Raw genomic sequence first — 21,787 nt, 5'->3', positions numbered from 1 at the left:
GTCACAGTCTCTAACTTTTACAAGTCTAAGAGTTTGCGCTTCAGACCTGAGGATTCTACCGCGCGCGTAAATCGCACGTGCGAAGAACAATCTATTAAGGCTGTGTCTTGTGACGAAAGAGCAACATATTTTGTTTTATTTTCATTCATTTTAATTTATAGAAATATTTATTGAAATAAATTAAAACCATAAAAATTAAAGCATAAAATATTTTTCTCTACGTCAAGGGTTGCTTTTTACACACAATCCTTAGGGATTTGTGTGTATTGCCGCCGCTGCCGTACACACGATTGCTCGCGGTACGTTAGTGGTACAAAGGCGATTGATATCTCAATCGGTAGGCACTATTATAGCCTCGACGGGATTTTCGTAGTTTTGGGATCGGAGCCCGAGAAGTTGGGCAAATGCCCAATTTACTATTTTTGGTGGTTTCCCTTTGTGTGGTAGATATTTTATTTAAAATTAAGTCCGATAGCGTTAAAAAATATTATTGGTTAGGTTAGGATTCAGCGGATCTACAACTTCAGTTATATCAGTAAATATAAAATTTAAGGATAGTTTTCAGGTTAATTTAAGGGACCCCAATTTTCGCGGTTTTATATTTTCGCCTAAAAGTCTACATAACGTTCCTTAATTTAATTTCGATTTTCATGAGAGTTACGTTTTTGAATAGCTGTGGATTCCATATAACCTAAATTTGAAATTACGTTCCTTAATTTTAATTCTAAGTAAGGTTTTTTAGACAGCGTATACGGACCCCCGCAACTTCCAACAATGTAAATCCGCGTGTCTATTGAGTTCTAAACGCCAGTTTCCCTCTCGCATTTTTCAAGGCCGTTCGCGCCGAGCTTTCAGCGTATGCCCAGAAGTAACAATAAGTGTAACACTCAACTTTTTACGCACGTTTTAGAGGTGTGCAAATACAATTTTTTGGGGATCGAATCGAATACCAAATGTTTTTTTCAAAGCACGGCAAATACCAAATCGAATATTTATAACGTCAAATAATTTGGTCGAATATTTTTAGGGCAAAAATTTAGACCAGTTAACTGATCAAATACCAAATAGTATTTCGAATATCAAATTATTTCACGTATTTGGTTTTCAAATAGCCAAATAGTTTGCCTACTTGTCAAAAAAGTAATTGAAATCACTGTTCGTTTTACTTGAAAATAGTAAAATATTAAACCAATTACAGTATAGCTTAGAACAAAGTTCCCTGGGAAAACTTGGTAAATTAGTGGTATAATGACGGGCCCGTCATAAAAGATGGTCCTTTAAATTTTTAAATTTACTATTTACTTAGCCTTCTCTAAGGCTCTTTATAAAAACACCGAATGGGGTCCATTGTCTCAGGCTGCAGGCGGGCCCAGAATTTTATATTACGCCACTGTGGTAAACTCTAACTTACCATTCAAATTAATTCTAATTGTTGAACAAAATGTCTTTATTTTCAACCTTCCTTCGAACAATTTTTTCGATTTGATCAAAATGAGTTAATCGTAACCTTCAAAAATATACTGCATATCAACTTATCAATTATCATACATATTTTAATTGGGTACCATGGCAAAATAATAATAATAATAATTAACTAGGCTAATACCCTAGGTACCACTCCAGGACCAAGTCTTCTAGCGACTTTTAACCTTTAGTAACTACTAACTACAATTAAAATCAAAGGACATGCTACATACTTCATAGTTTGCAAACACTTAATTAAAATTTCAAGTTTTTAAATATATGTAAAACGCGAGGGAGCAGATCTTTTGTTACAAATTAAAAAATTGCATTTATTTAATTTTAAATCAATAGTTATTAATTTAGTTAACTCAAAAATTCTTCAACTTTCCTACCGGTTTTTAGTTTTGTTTTAGACTTGGTTTACGTTTTAGACTCAATTTTAGTTTTACTTTGCTATTCTAGAGAATTCCATAACAAAAGAGAACACGCGAGTAATCTAGCCAATAGGCGCTAGAATACACAGCTTCTGCCTTCGCTAAGAAGTTTCAATACAAACGGTAAGGATAATGGACGGGCAAGCTACTCTTTATATGGTCCTTGGCGCTGCGGCCTAAAGAGAGGTGCCACATATAAAGACTAGTTCGGAAATTTCACTACGCTCTCCTGGGATGGCCTTGAACTTCAACAAATTAGAAAAAGACCCGCGGTTATTCGACCAGTTTGCAAACTATTTGAAAATACCAAATACTTTTTCCCTATCTTTTCGAATATTCGACTATTTGATCAAAAAATTCGAGTATTCGCGAACTTTTCCAAGCGCTATTCGATTCGACGAATCGAATATTCGATTTGGTATTTGATCGATTTATTTGGTCTGACCAAATATTTTGCACACCCCTAGCACGTTTAACGCCCTTTTTACGCACGTCGTACGACAGGAAGAAGGTAAGTAAGATTTGATCAAAAACCACAAGTTTTGTTACTTCTAGGCCCATTCTAGCTTAGGTTGCAGTCGCGTTGAAAAAAGTTAATTTTAAGTGAGTTAATTAGCTATTTCGCGTCATACCTGAATTCTTTCCATTGAAAGCCTGCCTGAAATAAGAATAACGTATGACCAGGCGCGTAATAAATAAGTGTGACCCTAAATATTTGTTATGCCCAGAAGTTAAGAATAAGTGTACGTTAGTGGTACAAAGGCGATTGATATCTCAATCGGTAGGGCCTCGACGGGATTTTCTTAATTTTTGGGATCGGAGCCCGAGAAGTGGGGCATTTGCCCACTTTGGTGTTTTTGGTCGATTTTCAATTTAAATGTACCCCACCACCCGCGTAGGCACTATTGTCATATTTGAATTTCGTGCCAATTGATACAGGTGCCATCTAACTCGTTCGCGTTTCGCTACCTTATTTCCAAAACCAGGTAACTCGAAAAACTTGTTCACCACCTTTTTTTCAAAACCAGGTAACTCGAAAAACTTGGTTTTTATAAAAATTAATTAAATTAACGTGTTTGCGTTTCGCTACCTTATATCCAAAACCAGGTAACTCGAAACACTTGGTTTTTATACAAATTAATTTAAATGAACGTGTTCGCGTTTCGCCACCTTATTTCCAAAACCAGGTAACTCAAAAACTTATTTTTTTTAAAATTAACTTACATTAAAGTGTTCGCGTTTCGCTACCTTATTTTCAAAACCAGGTAACTCGAAACACTTGGTTTTTATACAAATTAATTTAAATGAACTCGAATAATTATTTTCCGATAACATTCCTCTTGGGTTTATGAAGTTCATATTCAAGATGATTGGAAATTTGTTCAAATTTAAATTTAATATTTAAAATAAAGTTAATACATCAGTGGGATTGTGTGTACTTAAATGTCCGTGACATCTTGTTAATACTTCATTGGCACGTCCGTTTCGCACGTGGACATCAAAATCTTTATCGAGTCAAGCGCGTGCTCTCTCTCTCCAATAACTATAGCTAGTGACGTATAAAAACATTTACACGTGACCCCCGTATTTTATAGAAAATATTTGGCTTACTGGTTCCAAAAAAATCTCAAATATGTTGATATAAACAACGAAGGAACCATACTAGGCAACTCCTTCAAATTGAATTCCACTTTGCGGGTTTGTGTTCCGTCTCGTTGTGACCCCATCCAAAAAGAAGAGTGTTGACCTCATAATCAACGTTCTCAAACATATTATGATAATGGTAGAATGGGGATCCAAGAATTATCTTTTCGCCACGAATGTGCGACATAGCTAGGGGTCCTCTAAGCAGACGACGGGTGTTTATTCCTCTAGTCATGGAGCTTCTAGAAGATCCATGCTCTAGTAGTCTTAACAACGCGTGTTTTAAAAATAATAACCTCTAGCACGGTCACGCCTTTCGCGGATAATAGTTTGTTCTTAGATCTCCATTGAATCAATCCTGACACGGAGCACCTATGTCGATATTTTTTTCAGTTATGTTTTCCAGTTTTTACGCTCAATTAACTTTACAGCTATAGCTGCTACCATATGTAACATAACCACTCGATCTCGTGGCATGCAGGGCTTGCCACCACCCTCCTACGCATTGTAACCCGGCCACCTGAATCGACGGGCTGATCACTCCGCGTAATCGGTGTACAGAGCCGTACCTTTGACTGTACTAATGGGACTACGCGTAATCTTTGAAGTCCCTGCCTTTGGCAGTGGTAATCTAAGCGTAGTCCGGTGTACAGACTTTCAAAGAGTGGCTAGCCCCTCGACCTGAATTAAGGGCTTCAAAAGTCGCATGATGACTTAGGAATAAGGTGGTGCCTTGGGTATTAGCCTAGCTGATTATTATTATTATTAAGTATGCCATAAAAGCATTTTCGATAATGAAACCTTGTTCACGGGATATGACGTAAATAACGTAACTTACAATTCCGTGTCGAAATACGCGTCATCAACTTTACTGATTGGAAACGGAAATTAGTGAGAATTCCTCGCGCGTTTCTGGCTTTGCCCATGTCAAGTTTAGCTCGTGTCTCGCGATCAAGAGATTTTGTTTCCTTGGTAACCTTTTCAAAAGCGCAAGGATTATAAGCATTTTTGCATTTTTGGGTGCGCTTAATGTATGTTTCGCGTGAAACAAGGTCTCATTGAATTTTTTTCAATGGAAATGTTATACAGAGGCATACTTATGAGTAATTATGTTACATATGCTGCTACCTAATATATAAAGAAGAGTGTTTGTTTCTTTGTTTGTTTATATACAGGGTGTTATGAATAAGAGTACCGAAACTTTCTATATTCATTCTATGGGTCTCTATGAGTAAAAAATGTCTTATATACATGGGTCCTAAAGTGCTTCGTTTCAGAGATATGAGCTCTCAAAAAACTACCCCAAAAACCGGACACAGCCTTAAATCTGGCAAACAATATTCTTCCTTGAACCAAATTGTTTTCATTAAACTATCAATTGTTTTTTATCCGTGAGGCGAGAAACTTTAATAACAAGTGACAAAAGTTCATTAATGTCCTTTTAGAAGTAAAATGAGTTTGAAGACAAAGCCATTTTAATTTTATTGACACGGTTCCAAATAAAAAAAAACATTTTGTCGTTACGAACGATTTTAATTATCAAAATTAAAGATACAAATGTCATAAGATTTCTAAAAGAATGCTTTTAAGTTTGTCTAATTCGTTCTGTGGTTAATATGGCACGTCCAAGAACGCTTATTGGGTTAGAAGTTCAAATATTCAATCGTTCGTCTATTTGGTAAAACCAGTCGAAATATTATTTGTACCTCTCTCCAGGTTACATGTCAATCACAAAAAAAAACAATGTTTAAACTTTGTGTTGATCTGACCAAAGATAATTTAAACTCGTACCCTAGATTCGAAATCACTCTCTCGCGCATGGCCGATAGCGTTTACCCACTTCCCGCCGGAACTCAGAAAAAATTCGCTCCATGGTTTGCGCCTTACCGCAACCACGGCCAACTTCGATCACGCGCTGCCGCGATATAGCGTGGCAGCGCGTGATCGAAGTTGGCCGTGCCGCAACCGATGGAGCCCGATTTTTCTGAGGTCACGTGCTGGAAAAGGGTAAACGCTTCGTAACAAAACCGTCAATGGGAAAGCTCTCAGTATTCGAATCTAGGGTACGAGTTTAAATTATCTTTGATCTGACACTAGTCTTTTAGGAATCTACTGCTGGTTGAATCTTTGAGCTTCTAACCCATTTTCCTTGAGCCCGTCCGTACAATAAGCGTTCCTAGACCAATGTGCCTTATTAGTTACAAAATCAATTAGGCAATTTTAAAACCATTCCTTCAGAATTTTTATGACATTTGTATCTTTAAATTTAATAATTAAAATCGTATCACTAAATTAAAATGGCTTTGTCTTCAAACTCATTTTACTTCTAAAAGGACATTAATGAACTTTTGCCACTTGTTATTAAAGTTTCTCGCCTCACGGATAAAAAACCATTGATAGTTTAATGAAAACAAATTGGTTTTAAGGCTGTGTCCGGTTTTTTGGGGTAGTTTCTTGGGAGCCCATATCTCCAGAGGTGGGCAAAAATTATGAGCGAATTCCGAAATGAACGCTCAGACGTTTTTAATTTGAGTGATCAAGGGAGCGAGTCCTCAATACAGGTGACGCTATTTTATCTTTCTTCAACTGAGCCAGCTCAGGCCGAGCGCCAAAAAGTTATCTCAATCAGAGATCGCTCACGGCGCTTTGAGCGAGATCTGCCGATCGACGTGCTAGCATGCTCACTTCTGAGCGCCGCGTCGTCTAGCGGCCAAATAGTTCGTTCAATAAAAAGCGCTGCCGTAAAGTCGAGAGAGATCTACCCGAGCGATTGAATTCACTTTTTAAGGCTGACGGATCTCAATCACGGTGAGCGACCGGATGGTTTTTTCGACCACAACCGCTCACTCGGCGGGAGGTCTACGTGTCCAAATTATTAATTTTTTTATCATCATAACTTATTTTTTAATTGTTATAATCAGTGACGGGATGAATATTTTTCTTTAATTTCTCATCGATTTGTGCGTTCTAAAAATTAAATAAAAGGCGTAACAGAGGGTGATCAATACTAACCGCAAAAATTAAAAACTATTGTAAAGGAATACGAAAAACAATTGGATAAAATAAAACGCAAAGTTTCGTATCTATATTACTCTCTTTTATTATGAAAATATATCATCCGTCGAGATATTGAACGACGAAACCCCTTCCAGATTAAATTTTACCACTGTAGGTAACAGGTTCATCGAAATCTCGGGGACTCGATTGCTGCAAACATTTTTATCTCGCTATTAGTAAATGCTAGTTTACGTCATATGACCCTTTAAAAAACCAAATTTTTGTTAGGGGGAGGGGGGGGGCAGTCCGCCCTGGGTAGCAGGGAAGTCAGGGGTGCCATCGGATAAGCTCGAGGGGGGGGGGGTGTAACACGATGGACCAGTGAAAACTTCTGCACGGTCCTGGGGGGCGTCACAAAACATTGCCGCCCCGGGGACTCAGCCTTCTTAAGCCGCCACTGGTTTTATCGTCTACGAATGTAATCAGTGGTCGGATTGGGAGGACAGTAGTGGTTTTACCTCAGTTTACCGACTATCCAAAACTTTGGGGGGAGCCTCCCACATCCCCTAAGGGTAGCCTCTGGAAATAAAGATTATAATATAATAACTTATTTTAAGGCGTTTGCAATTGTTTAAAGCCTTCAATATGTTTTCCCAATTCTAATACGTTTTAGGCTGCCCACAAAGTTGAAATGTCTGGTTTCAGCGTTTTATATATTAGCCTATATGGAGAGATGACCCTAAAAAATAGTGAACAATGAAGATGGCGTCAACGGTCACCGTCGAGCTGAGGCAGGGGCGTATTAACCATTAGGCAGAGTAGGCACGTGCCTACGGCGCCATTTTTCTAGGGGCGCGAAAACTTTGATAAAGCCGCACGGTCGAAGTACTTGGCTTGCCCCGACTTAGCTGACGAACCCGTTAGACAATGCCCAGGGGCGAAAATTTATTCTGTGCCTAAAGGCGCCGAAAGGGTTAATCCGCCCCTGAGCTGAGGATGTGGCGGACGACCACCCACGGGTTAGTCGGAGTACAAACACCTCTTATTTCTTTGGGGAAAATGGGGATATAAAACCCTACGGTTAGCTGAGGTATTTTTAGTAGTGAATTCACTTTTCAGAATGCTAAAAACGCTGTTTATTAACCGTTGATAAGTAGATTTTTAGCAATGCTTATACTGTATAGGCTGCTGTTTTATTATCTTATTTTTGTATGGCACTATCAAACACGAGTTTTGACCACAATGGAAAACGTCGTGTGTTCCGTCGTCTAACCTTAAAGTGTTGGTTGCACGAAATTTTAGCTATGGCTAATTAATGGTTCCTTAGAAAGAGCAAACATTTTATAGCAAGTACAGAAAATTTCATCAAATTCGGTTAAGTGGTCTTTGAATTATTATAAAAAGAAGTCGAAATGGTGGAAATCGAGTTTTTCGGCGAATTTCCAGACTTCTCGGCACCCATGACGTCAGAAAATGCGAAGCGTATCATTGGCTAATTGTCTGTAATACATTTCTTTACATCTGGGATTAAAAGCAGGTTGATTTAACACCCAGGAAAAAGTCCCACGCAGTAGTAATTGAAATAGGCATACACAAGCCTACGTAGTAGAAAAACGATATGAAAACGAAGGCTCCTTGTAAATTCTTCTTAATTGATAATAAGCCTAATATTATAATTAAAAACCTCTGGTTGGAAAACTTCTACGTGTAAAATGAATCCCTCCACTTCAGTTCCTTCTATTTTAGGAATAAAACTACAGCTTTGATTTGCCCCAAATTGCTCGTGCTACGGAGGAGCAAATTCGCCGAAAATATCAGGATTTTGGGGAGCGAAAATGATCAGTTTCGGACTCAAAGTTAATACACTTAGGCTTGGAAATTGGTTTCGACAATCACATTTTTGGAAAGAGAACGTCCTGGGCTTCAAAACAAGCCCGCATTCATTCGTTTTTATTGCTATCGATTTTTCGTGCAACCAACACTTTAAGCTTGCTATCATTCAAACCATTACATTTACACTGTTTTGGACGGTGCTATTAGAGTGTAAAATCTATTATAATGGAGCAAGAATACATTATTATTCTCAAGTTCTCAATACCATCATATGTAACATAATCACTCATAAGTATGCCTAAAAAGCATTTTCGTTAATAAAACCTTGTTCACGGGATATGACGTAAATTACTTACAACTCCGTGACGAAATACGCGTCATCAACTTTACTGATGGGAAACGGAAGTAAGTGAGAATTCCTCGCGCGTTTCTGACTTTGCGCATGTCATGCCTCGCGATCACATGATTTAATTTCCATGGTAACGTTTACAATAGCGCAAGGATTATAAGAGTTTTTGCATTTTTAAGTCCACTTAATGTACGTTCCGTGTGAAACAAAGTCTCATTGAATTTTATTCAATTTAAATATTATACAGAGGCATACTTATGAGTAATTATGTTACATATGATACCATAGCAAAGCCTAAGTCTTAGCGCCAGTTCCGGATAAGGGCGTTGGAAACTGGTCATTCTCTCTACGACGTTAAGTAGTAACCATATTATTGAAATTGAAAACTAAGTCTCTGATTTTCAGCGGAGGATGTTCGGCCGGCTATTCTTTCGAGCGAGTTCTCCCTTTCACCTTCATTTTGGTATTTAGTGTACACATAAATCTATAATATTGTTGACTAAGTATGTATAGTTAAAAATGGGAATATAAATATACGAATTGTGCAATAACAATACTAACCTAGTATATTGTTTGCTAATGTAGGATGTATAATTAACTTTATTTTTGAGTTTTAAATCGTTTAACTCTCGTTTACATTTAGAGCTTAACAATATGTAGTTTCACTCATCTTGGAAAAAAGTGTAAAATACATTTCAGAAGAACAAATTAATTGCTCAATATTTCTACCCTATTGCGGCAAGTACCTTAGGTAGCACGTGAAAGATTAGGCCCTCCTCAGTTCTAATGTCGAAATGGTCGAAGGGCCGCCTCAATGTCTGGAGACCACCAGTCCTGTGTCGAGATATGCAAAAACCTCGAGAAAAGTGGACCACCGAATTGGAATGCATTGGATAGGTGCAAGGTGCGTTAGGGGGTACAAACAATCAGCGAGTGAAGCGTCCGGAGGGAAAGCGTTTAATACTGAGGCCGCATTGCCTCTCTGCACCGCCATGGCAATCCGTTGTCATGTTCCTAAAAACTTGAGAATGGTTAGCTCTATAGAGATTTGAAATTTTAACTCAATGTTCAGGGCCTGATTTCCCATTAAACGCGCCTAATTCCAAATAGTAATCAATTACTATTTATTTACTCGACTTTGGACTTTCGCGTCTTTGCTTCTCTTATCTATTTTTCCGGCTGGTCTCGGCGGTATTTTCCTGGGCGCGTCCATGTTTGGTTTTCCCCCTTTCAGCCCCATCCTCCATTACGGACACCCAAAGAGTGGATGCGGCTAGACTCCCCGCTGGTTTCGACTTGCACCTCTTTACTTCCCTTATCCATTTTTCAGATCTATTTTATTTTGGAAAAATGTCTCGTGGTCACGCCGTTATTTGTTTTAAAACGTCACCCGGTTGGTTTTCCTCAATTGAGTTTCTTGCACCCGTCCCGACCTTTAAACTTTTTTAACGGGTTAGTGTGAAAGAAAGGGACTTCGTAGAAGGGGAGGTTTAGTTGGGATTTTTAATTAGTTCAGGACTTGTTGCTACGCGTGTTACGTTTGTGCTACGCGTGTTACGTTTGTGCTACGCGTGTTGCGTTTTTGCTACAGCGTTTACCTTTCTTACGTACAAATCAGATCTCATTCATTAAAACTAAGACTTCGGGCAAAGCTAGAGACGAGTCGGGCCACTTTCTGTTTGGCCCGACTCGACCCGACCCGAAAAACGTAAACATAAATTTTGCCCGATCCGACCCGACCCGAAATAATTAAAATAAAATTTTGCCCGACCCAACCGAAGCGGGGTCGGGCCGGGTCGGGCATAAAAAGCCCTATTCAATCGGGGGCCCGACTCGTCTCTAGGCAAAGCCGGGTATTAGTATTTCCAATAAAAATTAGCTTTTTATACGCCATAAGAAGTAATTATTGATAGTGTTTAATAAATTGTGTGTTTATAAATATAAATAAAAACTATTTGAGCGGGAAATACTTAGCTAAACTTGGTTGATTTTGTAAGTTAATAAAAAGATGAAAAGCAAATGGTTCTGTTTTAGTTTGACAAACGACATACAAGTATCTGTAAAAACCAATTGAGAAAATTAGTGTTATAAAACCGCATCCAACACTACATTAACAGTTAAAGCACTAATAAAAAAAAATCAACTTACCATATACAAAACATCAATTAACACTTTATAAAGAGTGGGCATAATAATACAAAATCCGTCAGTTATATCAATAGAAACAAATACCTTAGGGATTGTATTTAAAAAACAAAAATTTCCAGTGAAAACGAATTACCCCCGCATTTCTTTGGCGCAGAATTTAGTTGATATTGTAATTGGAACGTTTGGTTTGCAAGCCCACGTACAAACGCGACACTTAAGCGGACACTGCCTACACGTCACTTTGTATACAGTTCAAAAAGTACCTTCGTAATGTTTTATATCCCTCTTTTCCCCAAGGAAATAAGAGGTGTTTGTACTCCGACCAACCAGCGGTTAGTCGTCCACCACATCCTCAGCTCGACGGTGACCGTTGACGCCATCTTCATTTTTCTTTGTAGGGCCATTTCTCCATATAGGCTAATATATAAAACGCTGAAACCAGACATTTCCACTTTGTTGTGAGCCTGCAAGACTTAACGTATTAGAATAGGGAAAACATATTGAAGGCTTTAAATTATTTTTAACGCCTTAAAATAAGTTATTATATTATAATCGTTATTTCCAGAGGCGTCCCTTAGCGGATGTGCGAGGTTCCCTCCAAAGTTTTGGATAGTCGGTAAACTGAGGTCTAGTTTGTAACTTGAAAAATATCCGGGTAGACTTGGTAAAATAGCTACTCCCCCTTAAGGGTTGGAGTGTGCAATATCTGGTGGCTTTACTGGGGAGTCGGGGTCCAGCTCTTGTAACCCATAAGGGCGGAGGCGTACTGTGAGATGTTAACTCTGATCAAATGGTCCTATATCCACCTCCGACTTCGGTCAGGTATGGGCTGGAAACTGAGTCTCGGCTCAGGCTAACGGAGAGGTTCCGTGCAAACTGGCCGCCTCGGAGGATTGGGTAGCCTGTTGTGGGGCGGCGGGCCTCCGTATAAGGCGCAGTGGTCCTGTTCCCGGCTTTTTGGGGCAGACCGGGATCTTCAATGCCCGCTGTGCCGGGTTATGTGGACCGCTTTGTGCCCATCGTTCCCCGTTAGGAGCTTTTCTGAAGGGTGTGGCTCTCTACCTACGAAGGTAGGGTGTCGGCTGTATTTGCTACAGCATCCACTCTTACTCCCACTGCTGTGAGTGAAGTGGGAATTGGTCCACCCATTGCTGCACCTTCTGCTGGGTTGAGTTTCTTGCGTCACAGTTGCGACCATCAGTAGTAGGGTACTACTACCATGAATGTATTCATTTCAACCATGCATATCGAACTACATCATTACCATTTCTGCCATCTGGGGCTGGGATGGCCGGTGCCTTTCTGCGTTTTACGCAATCACTTGAGCCAATCAGAAGACAGGCGTTTGTCGCTGAGTTGATCCACAAAACGTTTCCGGAATTGCGCGATTTAACTGGCGAAGGAAATGACTCGTGATTCTTAGAAAAATAACTGTACTCTATCCAAATTACTCGATAATCATAAATACACTAAATTATTATTAATATTCTTACAATTTTTGAGCGGTGGCGCGTGACCACCGTCATAATAACTAAGCCCCTCCCATCCTAGCGACTGAGGCCAGACTTCTTAATGCAGTTCGATATTCATGGTTGAAATGAATACATGCATGCTACTACCCATGCTGGATTTGTCACCTGTCCGGTCTGTGGACTCTGGCGTAGGGCAATATGATAAGGACCTGCGGTGGTGTGCACTCACGTTAGTTTTGATACACTACTCCCCAACAATCCGACCCCTTATGTACGCCACTGATTAGATCCGTAAACAATAAAAACCATTCTAACAATAATTTGGTTTCTTAAGGGGTCATGTGACGTATCCGGCGGAATGACTAAAAACCCAAATAATTTTCCAGTGTAAAACCAGGATTAATTAATATCGAGAGAAAAATGTTTGCACCCCAGATTTTGATGAACGTGTAACTTACAACGGTAACATTCAATCTAGAAGGGGTAAGTCGGTCAATATCTTTTATAAAACAGTTCCATATAGATATGGAATTGTTTTTCGTATTCCTTTATAATATTTTTTAATTTTTGTGGTTAGTATTGGGCACCCTCTGTTCCGCCTTTTATTTAATTTTTAGAACGCACAAATCGATGAGAAATTAAAGAAAAATATTCATCCCGTCACTGATTATAACAATTAAAAAATAAGTTATGATGATTAAAAATTAATAATTTGGACACGTAGACCACCCGCCGAGTAAGCGGTTGTGGTCGAAAAAACCATCCGGTCGCTCACCGTGATTGAGATCCGTCAGCCTTAAAAAGTGAATTCAATCGCTCGGGTAGATCTCTCTCGACTTTACGGCAGCGCTTTTTATTGAACGAACTATTTGGTTGCTAGACGACGCGGCGCTCAGAAGTGAGCATGCTAGCGCGTCGATCGGCAGATCTCGCTCAAAGCGCCGTGAGCGATCAACGACTTAGATAATATCTCGGCGCTCCTACTGAGCTGCCTCAGTTTTGCCCTAACTCTGAACAAGATTAGCTGACTTCTAATCTACAGTGCTCGCTCACTGCAAAGGATTTTCAAATATGAGCGCTCGCAATTTTTGCCCATCTCTGCATAACTCTGAAACGAAGCACTTTAGGACCCATGTTTATTAGATATTAATAACTCATAGAGATCCATAGAATGCATATAGAAAGTTTCGGTACTCTTATCCGTAACACCCTGTATATGTTTGTTCGCTATAGGAATCTACAGTTTTTTTTTTTAATAATTTATAAAATAAAAAGCTGTTGGTTGGGTGGAAGGTTCGTCAACCGTCAACCGATTTTGGAGATTTATTTCTCGGTTTTATGGCGCTTTTCACGCGTGCATTACGGGCGCGAGCGTCACGTGGCATTTTTTAAGTACGCTACGATTTGCGTTTTCGCATCGAGTCGGCTTCGATTTCCGATTTGGTTTTTAGTTTTTTAATTACAAATTTTCAAAAGTGACGCAAATGTCAGTTTCTAAAAATGCTCAAAATCTGTCGCCCCTGAGAGTTGAACCGTGTTTGTCCCAACTCGCAATACACCCGAAATTTAATCTCTTACCGCCGCAAATTTCGGAGGGGCGGATCGTGTTGGGGTTGTATCAGAAGGCCTGTGTGTTTCAGAAACGGGGGGGGGGGGGGTTTCGTGTTCGTTCCGATTTGAAAGTCCCGTGGTCTCTCGGCGTGCGTTAGTCCCGTGGTCTTTATGCATCAGCCATTGGATACAGGGGGTTTAAAGGGGTACAGGGAGGTTTGGAACGACTGCGAGTTTGAGTTATTTTTGCGGGGAAAAAGGTACCACGGAAATTCTCGCGTTGGAAAGGGGTAGGGGAGTACTACGGAAATTCTCGCATGGAGAAAAAGGGGAGAGGGTACCACGGTAATTATCACATGGGAAAAATTGGGATGGGGTACCCCGGTAATTATCACATGGGAAAAAAGGGGAGGAAGGGCCTTACTGAGGTGGTTCGACTATGGGGTAAAGGGTGCCACGGAAATTCTCGCATGGAGAAAAGGGGGAAAAGACTACCACGGTAATTATCACATGGGGCCCGGTAATTATCACATGGGAAAAAAGGGGATGAAGGGCCTTACTGCGGTGGTTCGACTATGGGGTAAAGGGTGCCACGGAAATTCTCGCGTCAGAAAGGGGGAGGGGAGTACTTCAGAAATTCTCGCATGGAGAAAAGGGGGAAAAGAGTACCACGGTAATTATCACATGCGAAAAAAGGGGAGGAAGGGCCTTACTGCGCTGGTTCGACTATGGGGTAAAGGGTGCCACGGAAATTCTCGCATGGGGAAAAGGGTGCCACGGAAATTATCCTATGGGAAAAAGGGGTAGGGGGGGGGGCGTACTGCAGTGGAGTGCCTCAAAACACACAACTAGCTGAGGGCCCGCCTGTAAGGCGGGCTTCTCGGCTAGTCTATATTATAAGGAGCGCTTGGTACGTTGGTCGTCGTCGGTCGTCGTCGTACGTCCTAGCTTTCTGGAATATTTGTTTAGTCTGTCATGAAGCCAAAGGTGGGGTGGCGAAGAGAAGGCCAGCGCGAGATGGCGAGAGAAGCTGCTGCCTTTCGCTTTGTTAGTGGCTCAACTATAGCCTTTTTAGTGTTTTTGCTTAGTCAGTATGGGTACCAAAGGCGGGGGGCGAACCAGGCGAAGACAAAGGCGGCACGGGACAGAGATAAACCGGGACTGCCTTTGTCACTGGTGGTGGTTCGACTAGCCTATAGGTAGAGATAGCGAGGCACCAGTGACGTCCCCCCCCCCCGCATCCCACGCTGAAGTAATTATATTCGACCTTGATTCACCGATGTTCGGGCTTTGGATTGGTCACTTTAAAAATCGGGACTGCCTTACCCTGTTAAGCCAGCCGAGTGGTAAAATTTCCGCGTATGGGTAGTGTCTCCTCTTTTTCAACTCTATTCTGTGGTCGAGAAAACCTATTAGCTCGGTTTCTAGGAGTCTTTATATTCAGTCAGGGCAGCAGTAGGTAACATAGTCAAAGCTGGGAGTAGGAATGCGGCAAGCTTTTCGACACTCCCGGCCTTTCCGCCGTTCTGCGAGGCGAAGTGGTCTCTCGGTCTCTTAAAATTTTAAGAGACGAGCGTATTTCTTTCTGTTCGTCATGAGGGGGGAGCAAATCTGCCATTGGGTACAGGGGGTTTAAAGGTTTACGGGGGTTTGCGACGAGAGAGAAAGGCGAGTTTTTTGTTATTGCTGCGGGGAAAAATGGTACCCCGGTAATTCTGGCATGGGGAAAAGGGGGAGGGGTGTCTTACTGGGGAGTTTGCGACGAGAGAGAAAGGCGAGTTTTTTGTTATTGCTGCGGGGAAAAATGGTACCCCGGTAATTCTGGAATGGGGAAACGGGGGAGGGGTGTCTTACTGGGGAGTTTGCGACGAGAGAAAAAGGCGAGTTTTTTGTTATTGCTGCGGGGAAAAATGGTACCCCGGTAATTCTGGAATGGGGAAAAGGGGGAGGGGTGTCTTACTGGGGTGTTTACGACGAGAGAGAAAGGCGAGTTTTTTGTTATTGCTGCGGGGAAAAATGGTACCCCGGTAATTCTGGAATGGGGAAATGGGGGTGGGGTGTCTTACTGGGGAGTTTGGGACTAGAGAAAAAGGCGAGTTTTTTGTTATTTTTGCGGAGAAAAGGGAACCCCGGTAGTTCTGGCATGGGAAAAAGGGGAAGGGGTGCCTTACTGGGGGGTTTGTAACGAAAGAGAAAGGCGAGTTTTAAAATTATTTTTGCGAGGGAAAAAGGGTACCCCGGTAATTCAGGCATGGGGAAAAGGGGGACAGGGTGCCTCACAGGGGGTTTTGGGTCCAGAGAGAAAGACGAGTTTTTATGTTATTTTTGCGGGGGGGAGGGTACCCCGGTAATTCTGGCATGGGGAAAAGGGGCAGGGGGGCCTTACTGGGGTGGAGTGCCTCGAAACACACAACTAGCTTCTCGGCTAGTAATATATAATGTTTCCATTTTATTGGTTGGTATATATATATTTTTGTCACTAAAATGTCGATTTAAAAACACTGCACTTCTTTGGGCAGTTCAAGAAAGCTAAATACTCTGCTACCTGAGGTGAAACCGGATCTGTGCCCGGGCGGCACTTTCTTGGGGCTGAATTTTTCATATAAGCTTTCCGTTGAAATAGGTAGAGGAGAGAGACACTGAAATCTGGTATATATTGAGAGGGGTGAAAAAATCTGGGACCACCCCTGGTGGCAAAAGGTGTAGCTACGTTACTGATCTGTGCGTTTCAAAAAGACCAACTTTTTATTTAATCGTAATTCCGCCGTAAAGTAAAGACATAAGAGTAGTTTCATGTTAAGAAGTGAAATAAAATAAATTTTATTGTGAAGTGTATCTCCTCATTGGATATAAAAGCTAATTATACAATAATAACACCTATATGCATAAGTTAATTAACCGATAAGTAATAATTATTATTAATTTATAAAAATAAACACGTAGTCAATTTTTAACTAGAGTTCGTTATATTAAGAAAGCCTTGTATTTTTTATTTAAATTATTTTAAATGAAGTTACTAATCGTCAAAATTTAATTGATCGGATATATCTATTTACCAAAAAACCATATGTTTTAGATTTTAATGAAAAAATAACTTGCTAATTAAACTTCGTGTTCCGAATAAACATTTTATAGATTCACGCCCGTATCAAGTTACCTAAAATATCGGGCGCTAGACAATATTCAGTAGTCAACAGTGGCATCGCCGTAATAAAAATGTTAGGGTCAGTTCATAGCACCCAAGAGGGCGTTTGGTTTTGTTGTGCGTTCTTTAATTACGGTCTCTTTTTGTACAATAAGAAAACCATCTAGCGTAGACAACACAGACGGAACCACATAGTAACTGATAATTTAAGAAAAATTTGATAAGGGTTTCTTTTGAAGCTTGGTTGATATCTTTCCATCTTCTTGACATTTTAAGTACGCTAAAAGTGCAGACATGCAACGGGAAAATGCCTCTATTTCCATTAACATAGAAGTACCGCACCAGCCTCTTATCTGTCGTCTATTAAATTCAGTTCCAAGGGTTTCGAAACATTCAACCACGTCCTCATTCAAGGTGGTTGTCTCGGAATCTCGAGCCTCGATGTAACAGCCCAACAAAACTTTAATGGTGTGAATGGTCTTTTTTAAATCATCAGTGGCTATATAACTCTTGTATCTTTCATGAAGATCCATTAGGTATGTGGAAAATCTCAAATCGTATTGAACTTCAAACTGTTCACTCCTTGGATTGCTAAATAGTAATTCGATATCCTCGTGTCCCCAACTTTGAAGGAATAATTTCTGCGCTAGTTTTACTGATGCGTAAATAAAAGTGTATTTTAATGGAATAGAATTTAAATATATGTGATATAACTCAGCATAGATTTCATTGGGTTTTTCTTTTAGGTATTCCCAAAAGCCATCCAAACCGGAAAAAATAACTTTAGTAGGAAGTAATTTTTGGTTAGTTTTCGATATATGCAAAAATAGATTTTGGTAGGGCCAATCTAGAAGTTTAACATAACCTCCTTCCTCCAAATACTTTGCTTGTGCTTCCAAAGATATTTGACTGAGCAAAAACCGAACTGTCTCCACCGACATCTTTTTAGGCTCACAAGTTCTGATTACAATTTCTCTTTCCTCCATCGACAACAAATCCCAAAACATTTTCACCACGTGCTCTTTACTTATGGAATCATTGCCAGATTCCAGCAGGGTTCGAACAGTTGCTTCAATCTCAGCATTGCGAAGTGCATCGTCTGCGCAATTTTTCTGGGAACGTCTCACCCGGATGATGCTGCTATTATCATCCTTGGAAAGGGTTTTTCGAAAATACGAACGAAACTCTGGTCGCGAGACCCCAGAAAGTTCTCCACACTCCCTCGCTAGGTTGTACGCTTCTTCTATCATGCAATAAAAACCGGCCCAACCAAATCGAAAGCGGCCTTCGAAGAGCTTGTCGTGCACCATCAAATTTCCGATTTTCAAAGCGTCAATCGTGCCTAAGCAGCTCCAAGTTAAACTGATCAAATAAAAACGAATAAGATCGCTCGTAAATGAAATATTTGCATATTTTCTGTCGCAGTATGAAGTGTCATGTATTTTAAACGTCGTTTTCAACCATTCTCTGAGTTGCGAATAAATGGGGTCAACGTAGTTCGAGAGTCGGGCTTTCATGTCCTTCGGTAATGGCAGTTTCGTTACATTCTCTTCGACCCTCAACTTCGTGTCTTTCCAAAACTTTTCAAATTCATTTCGAATAGTCTTCATTGAGATAAAGCAAGGTTATGTAAAATATAACTAGGGTGTATGTTGTTTACTAGCGATTACGATAAACCAACTTACGCAAATAGAAATTTGAGATACTTTCTTTGGGTTGAAATATTCCTGTAAATACACGGAAGACTTAATTAATTAGGAACGTAAATTGCGAGGTTTGTTTAAATGCTTAAAATATGTAATGGCGTAAGTAAACATATATAAGATAAATCATTAAAGAGTCACTAATTTAAGCTCTGTTAACGGCCTCATCATTTTAAATGCGAGGAAGGTTTGATCAAATACGCCCTATTAACATTTTTTGAAAGTTCAATTCTGATCGTATCCTAAGAAATTTTACTAATTTTTATTTAACATTATTGCTTGCTAGTCGAACTTAGATCTAGTACTTGGCTCTAATTTCTTAGTATAATGCTTTACAAGGAGGCTTATATTAAATCGACAACAAGGCGAATACCGGAATTAAGCGCCAAAATCTTATCCTTCAGAAGAAGTAAAAAGAGGCATGTATCTATCGTTAATTTTATTTCTGTGTACAATATTTATTGTATTTATTAAATACCAACTTACCACTGTAGTAACTTTTTTCTTATACCAGCAGATGCTCTGTAATTAAAAAAGGTTATCAAAGTTAGAACAGAACGATGCGGGTTTGCTTGAAAGTTTAAACAACGACGTACTTCTTAGGTAATAAAATTATTTGTTTTATTAGGGGAAGGAGATTTCTATTATAACTTGAGGTGGATTGTAGACAACGCTTGAAATGTTTTCAACAGGATCATTCTCCATAAGTATAAAATACATTTTTCGATAAACGAAGCTATTTTTAGCAATACTTCTCAGTAATTACACTGAAAGACCTTCTAACGTAACATAACAAAACTAATTGATCAGAGTTAGCTCAAATTTTCAACAATTCAATACTTAAATAACGGAATACTTTCACATTAAAAATGGACATTTATTTTGTTATTATTTATTTTGGACTGTGAAATTTTGATCGCTTTTCTAGACGTTTGGATAAAACTGTTTTTTTTTTGTACTAACACGACGATAATTAAACTAAGACTTGTTGGTTATGGATTTTCGGTAACCTTTTCATTCATGATGTGAAAACCTAAAAGCTCAATAATAGCAAATATTTCCAATTTTAAATCTGTCAAGGAACAATTTCAATTTAAGTCTTTAATTTATTTAGATTTTTTCAAACACGCATGTGAATGCCAATTTTAATCATTTTTCAACTTTATACTTTTTTGGTGTTGTCTTTAATATAAGTACAAAATGGGATATTTCAACTAGAGGAAGGAAGGGTTGGTGAACAAATTAGCACAATTGTCTCACTGCAAGAGGAGCCACGCTCGATCCCAGTTTATGTTTACTAGCTCTCCTCACACGAAAGGCTAGCCACATCCCACTTACGCCATATATCATGGCCTCTCAGAATAACGCTATTGAAAGTATTTATGTCTTGGGTATGAGAATAGTAAGTTATTGTAAAATATAGGCAAGCGTAAAGGCATTTCAAGGTTAAGCTGTCAGTAGCAATTTAGAACATGTTCAGTTTTAAGTGTGTACCAGCGAGTACATATATAAATTTAAACTGTGGCTTATTTAATTCGTAAAATTTTGATATATATTTTCGACGAGGTGTTACCACTGTGTCTTTTTGAAATTTAAAAACTAATTTTAATAATAGTTCCGCTGTTCATTTTGTACGATCCGATGGACGTCGATCCGTTAGACAGTCATCCGATCAGTTGGTTTTCAGCCCGTTACATCTATCCCGGGATAATCACTTCCAAATTTTTGTACAAATGACAGTGGTGGATAAATATCACTTCAAGCCATTGTCATAAAGTTATCAGGTGAACTATTGAAAGGTATACGCGGAAATATACTTAAGAAAATAATTTAAATTATTTTTTAAATGAATCGTTTAATATGACTAGGCTAATTTCAATATTCCCTACCTCTGTAACTATAAGGTCGACTACTTCGTCAGTTTTCCACAAAGCTATCGCAGTCCTGACGTAGCACAGTTCTTTCAGCGAAGGCAACGGCAGTTTCATATCCATCGCTAATACCTAAACAAAATAACCACCAACTTGTACTTAATAACCACGCGATGTCATAAGTAAGAATGTGGCAGAAGTTTTATCACAGCCTGTAAGGGATCAATTAGATTAGATAAGGGTGCAGATGGTCGTAGAAAACAATGGCGAAACGCTTTCACAATTAATCGATAAGGTAATTATTCTTATCTGTTGGTATTTTTTACGTATCACTTCGCGATGGTTAAGCTATAGCTTGTACACGTAATTTATTTTCTTATGTTTTTAAATAATACAATATTTAAATTTGATGTAAAGGTGTTTCCAAAGGAAATTGAATTTAATTAAACTTATTAAATTGTATTTAGTTTGATTTGAAAACAAGGAACACTTTGATTTTATTGAATCTCAATACGGTTATAGTTATTTTATTATAATATTATAATAATAACTCTATTAGAGATAATCCGACAATTTGAAATCAACCAGAATGAAAACCAGTACCTCGCTGAGATTTACACGGGTTTTTATATTGAGAAGAAGAGTTACAATAACGACCATTCCCAAATTTTCGGAGCTCTATTGCCGAAGTCAGTCGTTTCATGCTTTATTGTAATTTACCCACACTAAATAAAAAATCGAAGGTAACATCATTTCCGAATTTTGGTTGTTATTTAAACTCTCACTTCAAATAGCTTAGTAGCTAGAGCTTGACGGAACAAATAAATTAATCGCCAAAAGTTTCTTCAACTGTTTATTTATGGATATTACTCGCGGTTAAAAAAAAACAATTTATTATGCCAAAAAAATAGTTTTTATTCGGATAATTTTCGGTTATAGATAAAACAAATAAAATGGATATTTCTTATCTAAACGCCGAGTTTTTTTTTGTGAAAATCAAACTCGCTTCTGTTTCACGCAGTGCCACTGTTATAACGGCTATCAGAATGGTTTCCACATTTTTATGTCTTCAGTTTGCATTAACTGTCCGAAAACTCTAAAATAAAACTGTCAGGTTATTTTTCGTTCTTTTTTCAAACTTGCCCATGCTGTTATTAATTTAATGGTGTGAGCTAC

At 39.1% G+C, this 21,787-nt stretch overlaps 1 protein-coding gene and 1 long non-coding RNA gene across 2 annotated transcripts in view; both read right to left on the bottom strand.

Moving 5' to 3' along the window:
* LOC149943787 (uncharacterized) overlaps positions 1–21,787 on the bottom strand; it is a 413,771-nt gene that overhangs the window by 11,685 nt on the left and 380,299 nt on the right. The gene's annotated exons all lie outside the window — the stretch shown is intronic.
* LOC149943798 (uncharacterized) lies at positions 16,861–20,748 on the bottom strand. The gene is made up of 4 exons (XM_090175088.1): positions 20,630–20,748; positions 19,227–19,262; positions 18,723–18,764; positions 16,861–18,641 (listed from the first exon to the last, which is right to left on the bottom strand). The coding sequence occupies exons 1-4, from the start codon at positions 20,732–20,734 to the stop codon at positions 17,244–17,246; spliced, it is 1,581 nt and encodes a 526-aa protein (XP_090031214.1). The 5' UTR covers positions 20,735–20,748; the 3' UTR covers positions 16,861–17,243.

The sequence above is a fragment of the Leiobunum rupestre genome, chromosome 5 (assembly GCF_980474605.1).
Source record: "Leiobunum rupestre chromosome 5, qqLeiRupe1.1.hap1, whole genome shotgun sequence".
NCBI lineage: Eukaryota > Metazoa > Arthropoda > Arachnida > Opiliones > Sclerosomatidae > Leiobunum > Leiobunum rupestre.
This window is presented reverse-complemented; position numbering and strand designations above follow the sequence as displayed.

Excerpts from the sequence above, each read along its gene's own strand:
- LOC149943798 (XM_090175088.1), bottom strand. The coding sequence starts at position 20,734 with ATGGATATGAAACTGCCGTTGCCTTCGCTGAAAGAACTGTGCTACGTC. Across the intron at positions 19,263-20,629 it reads TCGACCTTATAGTTACAGAG|AGCATCTGCTGGTATAAGAA; the intron begins GTAGGGAATATT and ends TTTTAATTACAG. Across the intron at positions 18,765-19,226 it reads AGAAAAAAGTTACTACAGTG|GAATATTTCAACCCAAAGAA; the intron begins GTAAGTTGGTAT and ends GTGTATTTACAG.